This window comes from Ambystoma mexicanum, chromosome 6q, assembly GCF_040938575.1.
Source record: "Ambystoma mexicanum isolate Mex_15411 chromosome 6q, UKY_AmexF1_1, whole genome shotgun sequence".
NCBI classification, from domain to species: Eukaryota; Metazoa; Chordata; class Amphibia; order Caudata; family Ambystomatidae; genus Ambystoma; species Ambystoma mexicanum.
In genome coordinates, this window is record NC_090937.1 from 1,450,104,615 (window position 1) to 1,450,119,718 (window position 15,104).

General features: G+C 44.5%; 1 protein-coding gene across 4 annotated transcripts in view; it reads right to left on the minus strand.

Moving 5' to 3' along the window:
* UVSSA (UV stimulated scaffold protein A) overlaps nucleotides 1–15,104 on the minus strand; it is a 765,945-nt gene that overhangs the window by 554,624 nt on the left and 196,217 nt on the right. For all 4 annotated transcript variants that reach the window (XM_069632154.1, XM_069632155.1, XM_069632156.1 and 1 more), the window contains one exon: nucleotides 12,881–13,009. In XM_069632154.1, the coding sequence (XP_069488255.1) occupies nucleotides 12,881–13,009 (129 nt within the window). The remainder of the gene's footprint in view (nucleotides 1–12,880; nucleotides 13,010–15,104) is intronic.

Consider the following 15,104-nt stretch of genomic DNA (forward strand, 5'->3'; position numbering starts at 1 on the left):
CCAAGAGCGGTTTGGAAATCATCAATCTCTGTACAATACAAAATGAACAATGCGCGCCTACTGGTCAGATAGCACTACACTCCCTCACTTTCATAAAACAAGTTTTGTCTTTTTCTTTTCGAATTTCACACAAACGTAATCTCAATGTTCTGATGACCTATACTGTGAAGTTAACAAGTATAATGTCAAACTTGTTTAAAAAAACTCAATAAAAGTCATTTAAAAAATAATAATTCATAGAATCAATTTTTTCATTAAAGGGACAGGATAGTTGCCATTAGTGAATTAAAGAATACATACACAGAGGATGTTATCTCTCATCTTCTGGTCTGGTATCAAACATCTTTATAAGCAGTGTCTAAATGATGTACACTCTGCTGCATGTGCAGTTTATCCCCACCCCATCCAATTGCTTAGACTTCATATACCAGCTTCTGCCTCAATGAACCTACCAGAAAATCTCATCATCTTAACCCAAACATTATGAATAGCATATTGTGTACGTTGGTAGTAGCAGTTGAAATATGAATATTGGCCAATTCCTGGGGCTAAAGCCCCTCATATCAATGGATTGAGCAGGAGCAGAAGAGTGGTTGCAAAGAAGCACAAACAATGTAACACTGTTAGATGCACCAAAAGTGCTGCAAACCCCAAGCACAAAATTCTGACGATCTGTTCAATGAGCAATGAGAGTGACCGTAAAGCAATAGGACAGCACAGTTCCACTACAATCCATCAGGCAAACCGGAAATAATGTAATCAATAGAAATCTCTTCCTTAAAATGGAAATCTCTTCCTTAGTAACTTCTCCTGATGTTGATCATCTTTGAGATTAATAACAAGTAATTTTCGTTACTAGAGATCCAAAGTGCATAATGGGGAGTCCATGTCACATCTAATACTCCTAGACATGGAAAAAACAAAACTGGGACACCACCATCAAAGTGATAGACGGCTATTGCTAACAAATAAAAGTGTTATGACTTATAAACATGTTGATAAATAGAAAAACAAATAGATATAAAATAAAATTCGGGAAGCCATCTATGCTTTCCTTCAATACATAACTAAAATTACAAAGGCAAAATAACATAATAAATAATACAATAACACTCAAAAATAAAAACAAGAATCAGAACTAAGCCAATATTCATGATCAATAAGCACACCGCTATACAATCTCACAAGCATAGAAAAGACTAAATCAGAGTATGAAACCCTCATATTATTCAACCAGAGTCACCCACCACATTTCAAAAGGCAATTCAATGCTGGAAGAATAAACAAATGCCTCAGCATTTAAATATTAGCAGAATCTTGAAAGATCTGCAAGATCTTAAACAGTATGGTGTCCTATGTCAGTGACTCAAAACCTCACTACCATGTTGTTTATCGATGTATATTTTCATAGGGGACTCCACAAAATGCTTCCGACCAGTATGGCGGAAAAAACAATCTGAGGATCCTAGACGCGTGAGGGATCTTGGGTACAGTGGACGTCACACTAGGGATAGTATTACTGGCACGCCCTGTGTCGACGCCCATTTTCGATTTTCGAAAAACAAACTGTAATACTCCGCAGCTTCCACTAGATGTCGGCCTATGCACAGCATGTGATCTAAGCAGATTCCACAAGCCTCAGAAATTTTCATACGAAACACCAAGTCTGATGACAAGGTAAAGGTATTAAGATAACTTTGCATAAGGGGCCTCTGGTCAAAAGATTGCAGGTAGTCACTTAAAGAGGAATGTTGACATAAGTTATCAAAATGGCTAATTCAGCGAACTTCTAAAGGTTTAGCTTTTATAGCCTGGTGATTTAGATCGCAGTGTGACACACGTTTATGCACAGAAACATTTGTTCATCCATGGAATTTGAAATATAGCAGTTTTTGTGGTAGGTTTAACAATGTCTCAACTGCACACTACTTTTTACCCATAAATGAATACTATTGTAATATAATGAAAGATGCCAAGGAAACTACAGTAGACTAAGTTAATTCAAAATTAAATATAAACGCGGTTGTCATATCTAGACCTAGGGCCCTATGCCAGATCACAGGAATGTTGAGCCATTGGAACAGATTACTTACCTCTCAGTAACGTTCTTTCTGATGGATGTTCCTCCCACGTATTCCTCATCTATGATAATCCTATCCGGAGCACAGCTGTTCCTCTGAAACTTTTTTGCCACCAAGGGGTGCAGTATGGCTCCACCAGATGCCTCTATGCACCGGACATGACTTCAGGGCAAGTATATATTGAGGTGCTGTGCCTCATCATGTCAGTTACTGCCTTTTGGCTAGCGCTTCGACACTTAGGGGGGACCGTAGAAACAAGGGTATACTGGCTAGCCACCAAGAGGGGCCGGTTGGGAGGGCGATGAAGGAACCGTGGGGGGAACATGCACCAGAAAGAACATTACAAAGAGGTAATATGTTCTTCTACTTGATTCCTTCCTCCCACAAATTCCTCATCTAGAATAGACTCCCATACCTGTACATGAATCCGAAGGAAAGAGGAGAGCAAGACCACCACCCCAAATCAAAAATGCCTGGAGGACTGCCCTACCAAGAAAAGCACCCTGTCCTGACTGGGAATCTACGTGATAGTGGGCAGCGAGGCCCACAAAGCTGACTGGCAAATGTACAGAACAGGGACCTCTGTCCAAGGGCAGAGGTGGCACCTAGACTTGTTGGGGAATGAGTTCTCAGACCACCAAGCACATCCTTACCCACCAGATCATAGGATTCTGAAATGTAGAGAAGGATCCATCTCGACAGGGTCTGGTTGGTCACAGCCCTGCCACAACAGGCACCATCATAACTTACAAAACACTACTCATTATTCCCGATGTATCTCATCCAAAAGACATACCATTTAAGGTCCAGCACCGGGCCCAGATGATGGAATCGTTCCTTTAACCTGGAAGGATGGGGCGGAGGAAAAACACAGGATGATGTATCTTTTGGGAGAGGTAGATTTCAGAGACAACCTTCGGGAGAAAGGAAGGTCTCACGCTAAACATCACATTCTCTTTGGAGAAAACCAAATAGAGAGGTTTAACAGGCAACACCTGGTGCTTACTCGCCCATCTAGCAGGAGTGATGACAACCAGGAAAATCACCTTCAGGGTGAACTGTCCAACAGAGCAAGAATATAGTGGCTCAAACAGAGCATGCATATGAAATGTCAACACTACATTTAAATCCCACACCGGGACCATGAACTGGCATGGAGGAAATTGATTGCACAATCCCGTAAAAACTGCATAACATTGGGGATTGTGAATACAGAGCCTTGATTAGGAGGTCAATTAAAAGATTGTGGCCAGGTACCCATCCACAGTGCCAATCTGCAGGCCTGAACAGGCCAAAGACAGCAGAAAATCCAGGACCGAGGACATGGACTAGGGTCTGGATCCCTCTCCCAGCATGAAGACGAGAATGTATGCCATCTACAAGCATATGCCGGTAAGATAGCTCAGCGGGTTGAGCGCTCGCTGCTGCGATCTGAGCGTGATCTGCAGGTTGCTGGTTTGAATCCCGGCAAGGCCAACTCAGCCTTTCATCCTTCCGAGGTCAATAAATGAGTACCAATTTCGGTTGGGTGATATTGTATGTAAAATATGTGCTCTGTACAGCGCTTTGGATTAAGGCGCTATATAAATAACACATCATTATCATAAACTGACATAGTGGCAGGCCTCTTGGATAGAAGGAGCCTTTCAGTGGCCAAGGATGAAGGTGCAGGCTGCTGAGATTGGGATAGAGCACACGCCCCTCTGACTAGGAGAGCAGGAAGTCACCAGGGAGGGCAGATGGACAGATCCAGCAACTGCAGGTACCACAGTCTCTGGGCACAATCTGGATCGAGGATCAATATGGTTCATAAAAGGCACAATCTCTTGGGAACCAGCAGAAGGACAGGGATCGGCGGCAACGCATAAAGGAGGACCGCCAATGCGTCCCCAAGAACTTGCTGACAAGGACATTCCCTGGAGCATAACAACTCGCACTTTCTGTTCACACTGGAAGCAAAGATATCTACTTGAGGAGTCCCCCAGCAGGAGAAAATCTCCTGCTGAGGGACTCCATGGCAGATTTCCAATTTGTGAGAGGCTGAGGTCATCTGTTCAAGGCATCCACCGTAACATTCTCTCTTCCTGCAAGTTGGGCAACCGTCAGAGAGACGACCATCTAGTCAGAACCACAGTCGCATTGCTTGTGTACGCTTGTTGAGGAAGTGCATGGCCAGTGTGTTGTATAAGTATTAGTACACATTTTCCAGAGGGGAGGAAGGTGACCAGAGCCAGTCGGATAAGCCCAAACTCCAGCAAGCTGATGTGCCCCCGATACTCCAAGGGAGACCACAGACCGCTCACAGTCAGTTCCGACAGGCATGCGCCACAACCCATCAGGGACAGATCTGTGACTAGTGTAAAGTAGGCACGGTATCAAAAGTAAGACAGACACAGGTGGCCACAGTTCAAGGGTGTTTATTGAACTTCAAAAAGGGTTTAAAAAACGCCTATCTAATTGTAAATCTAAAGATGGGAGCAAACTACGACCATCAAATAATAATAACGCAGTCCTAGTGGTATCTTGTCAAATTAAAAAGGCATATACTAAAAACTATTGCCAATCCTTACCTCTAAATACAAATAGTGTGGGAAACAATGTTATGTAAAAGAAAGAAGCATTCAAGAAATTATATGTCAGGATATTCAGGCTGTTGGCCTCCCTTCCCCACGTTTTCAGCACGGGGCAAGGCGGCACTCTCGAGCTTAGCACAGTCTCTGGCTTCTCTAATACAAGGGTGCATTTCCAACATTACCATCAGGGCCTTCTATGCCCAAGTCTCTGCCTTTCAAAGTCTCTTCTTTCAGATGGCCTGATGCCTCTTAGGATTTCACAAGTTCTGAATTTCTCAGGTGATACACTATTTATCTCGGAACCCCCTCAGTCGGCTCAGATCCCCTTTAACATCCAATTTCTCGTGGGATTCATGGTTCACCACTGATCCCTTTTAGCACAATGTTCAATCAGTCTCCCTCTGCTGGGCTCGGACCAATTTAAACCTCTTTAACACACACTTGCTTTAACCAAAAGCTCTCAATGTTTTTATTTATTTAAAAACAAATAATTATTTGATTTAGTTGAAAATCATCCTTTACAAATACATGTACACATTCAATTCATTTACTTGCTAAAACAGTAAGCATGTCAAATAACAGTGATAAACTGTCATCTCTTTCTGATGTCTATATAAATACCTTTTTCATTTGATCTCCCTCGTTCAGGCTTGGATCAACTTTATCTATCTGTCATCAACTTTCTTGGCAGTATCAACATCCAAGACGATTGTGCACATGATTTTGCTTGACCCGCCGCAGGACCACTTTGATGCACAGTTCTTTGCCACTCTATCACCTTTGTCAACTCCCAGTTGAATACCTTACTGTCATGATCTCTGCTTCCAAAAGGTCAGGGTTTTCCCAACTCCCTTGGAAGCAGATCCATAACCCAGGTTCCGAGTGCCAACCAGTCCCAATTGGGACCTTTTGGACCCAGTCCTGGCGCCAGTGGCACCAGGCTCATAAATATGCCCAGTCCCAGCGCTGGAAGCGCCAGGCTCATAATGCTTGGGTGGACTTACCTGCAGCAGACCATGCTGCTTACTTGCCTGCCAGTTGAGCCTCTGATCCTCTTCTGTTTGGAACTACTTTTCCTGTTGGGTGGGGCTGGAGCCACTCCCTAGATTCAGAACACTGGAACTCTTCTGGAAGGCAGGAACTCTTTTCTTACCAGGAACTCTTTTCTTACTTAGGCGTGGCTGTGGAAGGAGACACCTAAGCACTACAGGAGGCTATTTAAACCACACCCGGTGGATGAATCTTGCTTTGCGTTATTCTGCACCCTCTGCAGCAGAACGCTCATCGTGTCTTCTGCATCTGGTCCTGGGCCTAAGGAAAAGGCTTACCATCCTGAATCCAGTCTTCAGCAACACCTATAAAGACAAGAAAGAACAGGTTAGCATTCCGGCATCTGAAAGGCAAAGGCTTACCTACTCTTCGTGCGCTCCGGAGGTCTTCACACTGCATTCCGGCATCTGAAAGACAAAAGCTTACCAACTCTTCGCACGCTCCGGAGGCCGTCGGCGCTGCATCCCGCATCTGAAAGACAAAACAAGGTGCGTTTAAAGACATTGGGGAACTTTAATACTCACGTGCCATTACTCCTTTCCACATCTAACCCAGTGGGTATCCCGGCACCCTGCAGCCGCTCCGAACTTGTACCTGCAAAATAAAAAGACAGTTAGAGCGCATCGTGAAGCTGGCAACAAGCGCTTACTTACGTGCTTCCAGGCGCTTCTATCCATCACACGGGCTCCATCTTCAACTCACTTCAGCCCGTCATCCGCCATCGCCGGAACCCTGCAAAACAAGAGACATCATTATTAAAGACTTTAAAGACATTTGAGTTACTCGAAACTTACCGTTCGTGCAGTAAACGACGGACAGCAGTCCTCTGAAGTCAAGAGGCCTGCGCTACCTATCCAGTGAAGAAACTGGTTACAGCACCCTGCCCCGAGGCAGATGGAGAGCTCGGCATTCACTTACCTAAGGTGAGAGCGTTAACCTGTGGGGGTCTACAGGAGAGGAGAAGGGGAAAGAGATAGGGACACCCCAATAACCCCAGTTCATTAAACCCCGTATTTTCTATCTGCAGACATCTTACTCTGCACGTCAGGCATACAGGGCACAGAAGTCCAGCCCAAAGAGCCCACCGGGTGCTGCACATCACCTTTGAAGATACGGTAGTCGCCCAGTCAAGACCGGCGCCTCTGCGAGAATCAGGTGAGCGTTACACTTACAGAGACTTTCGAATGAGCATGCATGCGTTGCCGGACCACTCAAAGGTAAGGTATCTTGGTTTCAAAGTTCAATTTTAGTTGCGTTGGTTATCACATGGGTTTCATACACTGTTCGCTTAAGCACTCACCATACAATGCTGCCACTTGCAACCTTGTCTTCAACACAGACTGGCCTGGTATAAGTCTCCCCAACTCACCGACTGTGTTGATTTACCTGGCGCTGCTTTGTTGTTGGATCCAAGGACAGTACCACAGCAGTTGCCGATTCTCTCCACCTTGATTATCGAAGTGGGAGTGCCCCGGATACCTCAGACAGGCAATGCAGGATTCTTCAGCCTGGTTCCCTGGTCTTACACTTTCTATTCTCAAGGTTTCGTGAAAGTAACGGTTCCTTGTCAAAAAGGTCAAGGGCACTTCGTTCCTTGTGATCCACTTCTGTTTCGCCATCTTTCTCCTCATGTTAAACTGCCATCTTTCAACTGCTGTTTCCTTGTGTGGTTTGCCTCGCTCAGAGTGTGCTTTCGTGCTCTGCGTGGGGAAGTGTAATGGAAGTCAGGTGTGCGTGATGGTCAGTAATTGCCTGACCATTGTATTGGGACACGTCAGGTATACGGCTCTGATGTTAGTCTGTTTTCTCTCAATAGCGAGCGGTCTGTGAGAAAGTGTTTGTGTTGTGAAAAGGGGGGGGATTGAGTTCCTAAGTTTCCTACCTGGTAGGATTGGGTAACGGTGTTACATGAAAGGGGATACTGCATCTCACCATCCGGTGTCCAACTCCCACTCCCCAAAGACCCCTCACCCAGGTGATCCTACCGCACTTGTCCACCCCCAGGAACTGGATCCAAAAGTGGTGGCCATGTCCTGGCCCCCTGGATGACAGATCCCGGGGGACTATCGGGTGAGACACCTTTTAGTTTCTCACACTACCACCACCTGAGGTCAGGGTTAATGGAACAACGCACCATCCAGCAGCTTGTCCGTTAGGGACCACCATGCAAGGCCTCGAGCAACTCGTCTCGAGACCCACAGAAAATCCAACATGTGGTCCCAAAACTATGGCCACTGACAACAGGGTAGTCACTAACGCGATGTCTTGCACAGCCGGGCTTCCGGAACCACCAGAATGCAGGCAGACCCAGCAGACGCAGAAAGGCTGAGGCGGTAACTTGTTCCTGGGATTATAGGACATGAACCATCTGTAAGATGTTCGCCACTGGGTTTTCGGGTGGAAAGGCTCTGCCCAGGCGAACATGGGACTTTTTAAAGTTCAGGAAAAAGCCCAAGCTATGCACCAGGCTGCACATGCAGAACAAATGTGTCGACGTCTGGTCAGCGAGCTCAGACAAGCCAGTCGTCCAGGTAGGAAAAGACATGAATGCCTTCCTTCCTGAGACAAGCCGCTACCACTGCCAGCAGCGTGGTGAAAACCCTGGGTGCCCGAAGAAAGAGTAAATGGCAAGACTCTGAACTGCTAGTGATGTTGGCGCTCAGGTACTTCCTGTGCTTTTTATTGGGCATGTTGAACAAGGCATCCTGAAGGTCTCTTGGCACCAACCAGTACTGCAGATCGAGGGCTTGTAGAATCTGTGCTAGCAATACCATAATAATTGTGTCTTTTTCGCAGCTACGAATTCAGAAGCATCTGATCCAGTATGGGAGTCAGGCCTCTGCCTTTCTTTGGGACCCAGAAATATGTGGAGTACCACACCTATCCTCGTTCTTAGCTTGGTATTAGTTCTATCTCCGTCTTCGAGAGAAGCTGATGGACCAGAAGGACCAAGAGGATGATCTATAGGTCAGGGGGTGGTTTGAGGTGTTCCATGAAAGGGAGGCAATAACTGTGCAGAACGACCTGTAAGGCCAATCATCAGATGTGGTTCAAGACAGTTCCGTGCCGAATAGGAAAATTATCCCTCCCACAGGGAGTTGAATAAGTTACTTACCAACTGGTAACGTTCTTTCGACTGGCTGTTCATCCAACGCAATCCACATCTTTGCAATGTAATGTTCACAGCTGTGCACTTCAGAATCTTTTTCGTTAGAGGGCGTCCTGCATCGATGGTGTCGGGTCCATGTCCCTCAAAGGCCTCCATCGAGGGCAACGTCACAGGATGTTATAAATAGGACGCATGGCACCCGTAGCCTCAGTTACGTTTTTACCCCCACAACATGTGGCACCAGTCTGATGCCTGCTGGACTGCACTTAGCCTTGTGGAAAACGGAAGCTGCAATCGCATAGGAAATTCTCCTGAGGGGCAGGCTGGTAGTGCGATGTGGAATGCGTTGGAGGACCATCCAGTCGAATGAACATTACCAGTTGGTAAGTAACTTGTTCTTCGAATGGATTGTGTCCTCCAACGCATTTCAGGGTTTTCCCATGCAGTGTTCACCTTCCTTTGTAAGGCTACATGAAAAGGAAGTATGGGGTCCTGCTGAGGCCCTCCTGAAAGGATGTCAGTCATGTCATCATCCTGATAGATGGGTGAATTTCTACTCCATCCCATGAATTCAATTACTCTGTTCATCAATTTTCTATAACCCGCATCAGCATGTTCAGCTGGGTCAGGCTTTTCAAATTCATATTCCGGAGATGTATCCAGACCACTTGCTGACTGCAAGCACTCATAAGTCTTGCATCTTAGATTGAGGGTCAATTAACTCCCCAGGGACTTGTTTTGTACCAAATCTGACACAAGCAGGTGAAACCTCTTCTGCTGATGAATCTCCTTCAAATATGGAGGACATGGTTCTAAAAAAATCTGGATGAAACACCTTTTCAGGTGCTATAGAATTTAACATTGGTGTCGATTTTGTCACTGGAATGGACGAAGACGTCGACAAAAGCGTTGATGGTGTCGATGTTGTAGCCATTGTAGCCATTACCTTCGATATTGTCGAGGTAATTTTCGACACCTTCGAAGGAATTGTCGACCCCGTCGAAGGAATTGTCGAGGCCATCGACACAGTCGAAGGAGCCTTCGACACCGTCGACTGTGCACTCGATGTAACCTTTTTAGGTTGGGTCATCGACACCTTGTGCTCGACCGCCTTTGATAGAGGCTTCGAGGACGTTTTAGACAAGGATTTTGATGACATATGAGAGTCTGACGCCATTTTCTTGAGTTCTACCTCCGATTTATGCACCGGTAGGCTTTTTCAATGGAGGTGTCTGGGACGGATCCCTTGACAACACCCTCGGATTTACTTGTCTTAGATCTTCTGATGTCACTTTTTTTGTGAGCAGGGGCATGGTCTTCGTTAGAGTTTTTTTTAGGGGGTCTGGGCCGCATTCTCAAAAATGTTTAACATAGATGCTCTGAAAGCTTCCCACTTTCTTGGGGAGTCATGTCTCGACGGACATGTTATGACTTCCTCAGACAACGTCGAGGAAGAGGAAGAGGGAGACCGGTGTAGTCTTTTCTTCGCCATTGTAGAGGAAGAAGAGGACTTCCTGGATCTACTCCTCCACCTAGATTTTTTATGACGTTTTGCTGAAGAGTCAGCCAAGTCTTTTCTCCCTCTCGAAGAAAACTTCGAGGGTTCCCCCCCCCCACCGCCAGTTTACCTCTTCATTCTTTTAAGGCCTTATGGGTCATCGACTGACAGGAACCGCATTCATCTATACGGTGGTCGGAACCAAGGCACCAGAGGCAATTCCGATCGGGATCAGTTAGCGACATCTTTCTCCCACATTTCTGGCATTTCTTGAATCCAGCCTTCGGTGTGGAAGGATTAGATGAAGACGACATTATCGTACGAACTGAAGCGAAGTTTTCTTGATCCAAATCGAAGCTAACGGAAAAACGGAACTGAAGCCAACTGGCACGCTCAAGGCATTATACGGCAGATGCCTCAAGTGGAGCAGAGAAAAATGTCCAAAGCAGCAACGCTGAAGTTAAGGATATATCTAAAATGAAGACTACGTGGGAGGACACAATCCAATCGAAGGAGTCAATTATTGGTAGATGTACCAGTACCACTTGTGTGTTGACCCATGAAGGCTTTGTAGACATACCCACATGCACAATTCTTCAGGGCACAAGTATCAGAAAAATCAGCAAGACATAAGTATTCATCCTGAAATAGCTCAAAGCCGATTGCTCTTTGGATAGTAGCTTATCAGCATCACTGTTCATTCAGAATGTGCAACTTGCTGCTCTCATATTCTGTGTGGGGGTCTCCACATTATCCAGATTTGTAAAAATCACTTCCACAACCATCAGCCCTAATGAAAAGACTAGGGAGTAAGCTTGGACTTCTCATGAAATGTGAAAACCGACTTGGCTTCACAGTTAAGAAGACAGACATTACAGGTCATGAATACCACACATTCGAGTACCATACCCTCAAAGACAAATATGCTTCTGCTCCACTCTGCTGCAAAGCAACAGACATCAGCACAAACTGCTTAATGAGATCTGAAAAAGAAGAGCTCTCATTTGGGGTGAAAGCCTAGAAGAGCACTAAAAGGCCTCTAGGCTTCCCACAAAATTCAACCAGTCCAGGTCTGGAACAGGGCTGCCAGAAACAAGCTGGCATACTAAGTAAACATAATCAGCGTCCACACCGGTATTTGTGTTGTCGTCTGTGGTAGGGTTCACATTCAAGATGAATGGAAAAATCATTTAGGGGTCACTCGGCACTGAAAACAGTTTAGTACCAATTTTACTTCCAGCACTGAGGAAGCCATTTTTAAATGCTCGATCAACTCTAAAGAGAACGGAGAGAGTAGAAGTGTGTCAAGAGAAGGTGCAGATGCAGCAGGGGGTGATGGGAGACTGAAAGAAAGAAAAACAGTGCTAGCTGCTCCTGTAGAACCGGAACACTGCCTAGAGAGAATGTAGAAGGCTGAGACTGCTTCTGTAACATTACTGCACATAACCTTAAATCATGCTTTTTAATGACCCTGAATTTGTATTCTTCTGAAATGCCTGCATGCCAGTGTCATCAGCAGGTAGCAGGCAGCAAAGGCAAATGTAATGCACTTCTCATTGGGCATATAGCCATTACACTAGGCACATAGTTAGAAGGGTTCACTGTGATATGACCGGAAAAAAAACAGAGGGCCTCATTACGAGTCCGGCGTTAACAGAGCCGGAAAAACCGGAAGGTTACCGCCAGACTCGTATTACCATTCCGCCTCTGTGATTCCCGGTATTACCGGGGCATTACGACCCCAGTGACCCTGGAATTATTAACTGTAAACCCCAACACATATGTATGCGGTCAAATTGGGCAACCAAATTCTGTCTTTTGAGATTCTGTCTTTTCTACCTTTGGTCTTTTGGGATTTTTCCAGTTAGAAGATACACATATCCGCAAATACAGCGGTTAACAGGCTTCTGCAAACTTAACTGAGGAGAACAGTTTTGCTATTTAAATCACAAAGTGAAGAGGTAAGCAGGTGTTGTAAAAGGTAAACAGAATATTGATCCAAGGTAACAAAACAAAAAAAAATCATTTAAAAACACAAGCTTGTGCTCCAAGTATCATTGGAATAAGCAATCAAATGCCTATACAACGCTGGAAGACACCTGTTTTACCTATCTAAAAGATCCTCTTGTAAAATATATTAAGACCAACATCTTTGATGCCACGCTACGAATAGTGGAATGGCGTGCTCAAGAATAGAATGTTTAAAAATCCACAAATTAAAATGTTTGTAATCATAAAGAGGTGAAACACCATAAAAAGCCATAAAATAGGTTGACATTACAAATCCACTATTATTCTTAGACAGATAGCAAAGGACCAAATAAGCTCCTCCAACTAAGATGCTGCAAGCTATGTTTACTGTGCAATCCAGCTTTGCAATGTTATGCATGATTTGCAGCTGAAGAGTGGTAATTCAGTAGCATTCAATCCACTACGATTTGTATAAAAACGAGCATCGTCAGAGATAGAGGAGATCTACCGATACAAGAGCCACATAATTAGTTCCACTAAGAGGAAGAAATACGGGATCTTGACACTTGAAAATAAAAATAGGTCACATCTTCCTTACCACTCTTCTTTCTCTCTGGGTGCTTTCAAGATTCAGCTCCTCATATTTGTTCATTGCGGTTTCCATTACCTTCTTCAGGTCCAGGTTACGCTTTAGCCGTTCATCATTTACCCCAGCCTTGGTGAACAACTAAAAAAACAAACCGAAAAATGAAATGCCATTTGTGTAGACTATCACGCCAAATGTTGCATTTCACCAAAGAAGAGTTTTCAAAAAGTGTGCCTTTCTCCCTCAATAACGCGTTTCCCCTGCCAAAGTATAAAACAAAGGCAGCCAAATGTAGAAGAATTAAAAACACATATTGATTAACTTCACATAGACGATTTAAGTTGTCACAGAAATGCTAAACATTTGAGATGAGGGTCACTTTAAAAGTATACACAAAGAGGATACACTGTTGTTCAGCAGGAAACCATGGTTACAATTAACCCTGCCCCCATGTCTCCCTTTCCCATCTATTCCCCAACGTCAACTTGCAAAAAACTCTACTGAAAGAGGACAATCGTAAAGATCGAGAATTCCTTAGGCTATGCAAACCTCTTCCCTGGTCCCAGGTTTAGACAACGGGAAGGCGGCCTAACTCCCACAGGAGTGGAGTGCAGAGCCCAAGATTCCTCCTATCCCCCCTGCCTAAACAGTCACAATGTTTTTCAATGTTCACGGTTATTTAACATGTAACAAGATTCATGGATTGCTGTGTTTGCACAAAGCACAGCAGAAGAGCCAACTAAAGATGGTGATGAAACTCCAACTTTGAGCCCCAAACTAAAAAGCATAAGGACACCTTTGGATATTATCTACCTCCACAACGTCATCCCTGTCTGGATGTACAGTTAGTTGTGTTAAAGTGCGATCTATGAACCAAAACTAAAAAAGGAGCCAACTCATCAATAGCCCTCCAATGACAATGATCCATTTTCGATCCAATTTTTCCATGTAGACAATTCTGGGATTGGAGGTCGCATTACTATAATCAATATAACTATGTATTAAACATATCTTTAACCATAACTACATATAAAGTTGGATGTTATAAGTCTTACTTGTGCCAGGAGGATAGCTCAGGGGCAACGCATTTGTCTGGGGCAAACTTTGACAGTTTCAACAGAGTTATAGCTTAGCAACATCATATGGCCAGGAAGAGACAGCAATTCTATTCACTTAAAGCCTTAATTAGCAGACAATGAAGGTCTCCTTTTCTAGGATGTATGGAATTGAGTCCTGGAAGGAACACATACAAAAGCATTTGAAGAGAGGACAGAGGTCTGAGCGTTTCAGGAACTCACAAACACATCTTCAGCAATCGTCGTCCTCCTCATTGAGTCATCAATTCTATCCAAGGAATCAAGATAGGACAACCTATTCCTAAGGGGTATGTCCTTATTTACCCCTGACAATGATCCAAAATCCGTCCCATGAATCCATTTACACCCACCTGCCTCATAAAAAAGGATCATCCTGCTTCTTTTGGGGGACAGAGATTGGACCAGACTGTTACGGCACACCATCATGTGGTTTATAAAAGAAGCCCAGTGGGACAAAAACAATATACGAGTGTGCAATACGGCCATGGCAACCTCTCCAAAGAAAATCAGAAACAATGGAGGGATAGTTAAAGGTGATAGTAATGTGATCGCCGGGAAACACTTTTCACCATAGCCAACCCAAGTCAGACATTTAGCCATAAGAAAGTCACTACCCCAAACAGAATAATGTTACAAAAAATTAGTTTAACAAAGTGAATAACCTTATTCATCAAACCTAGCGTGTCTTCTGATTGGTTAGGGGTTATGGTTGGTACATTGTTTAGCACCACCACCAAGGGTGCCGCCTGTAGTGGGAGATCCAACCTAAAATATTCTCTCTTTAAAGTGGGGCGTAACCTTATTTTGAGAGGCACCTTTAATACCCTTCTAATAACCTTCTAATAACCATTAAATTAACCACATCTACGGCCTTACAGACCTCCGAGATAACCAAAGTTCTGCCAAAGTTCTGCCAAGGGCCCCTTTACTAAATCCCATTTGCTGTCTGTCACCACAGGCCATTTTGTGGTCTTGGAGCCCTATATGTAATCTTTCGTCCACCAACCTTTCCATCCTTCTCCCTCCCTCCCTCACATGATCTGCCCTCCTTATTTTGGCTACATTTAATAACTCTGCATAAGGAGCAGATATAGTTGTTGTTTCCCTTTAAGGCCATATCCCCAAATTTACTAAAAAAC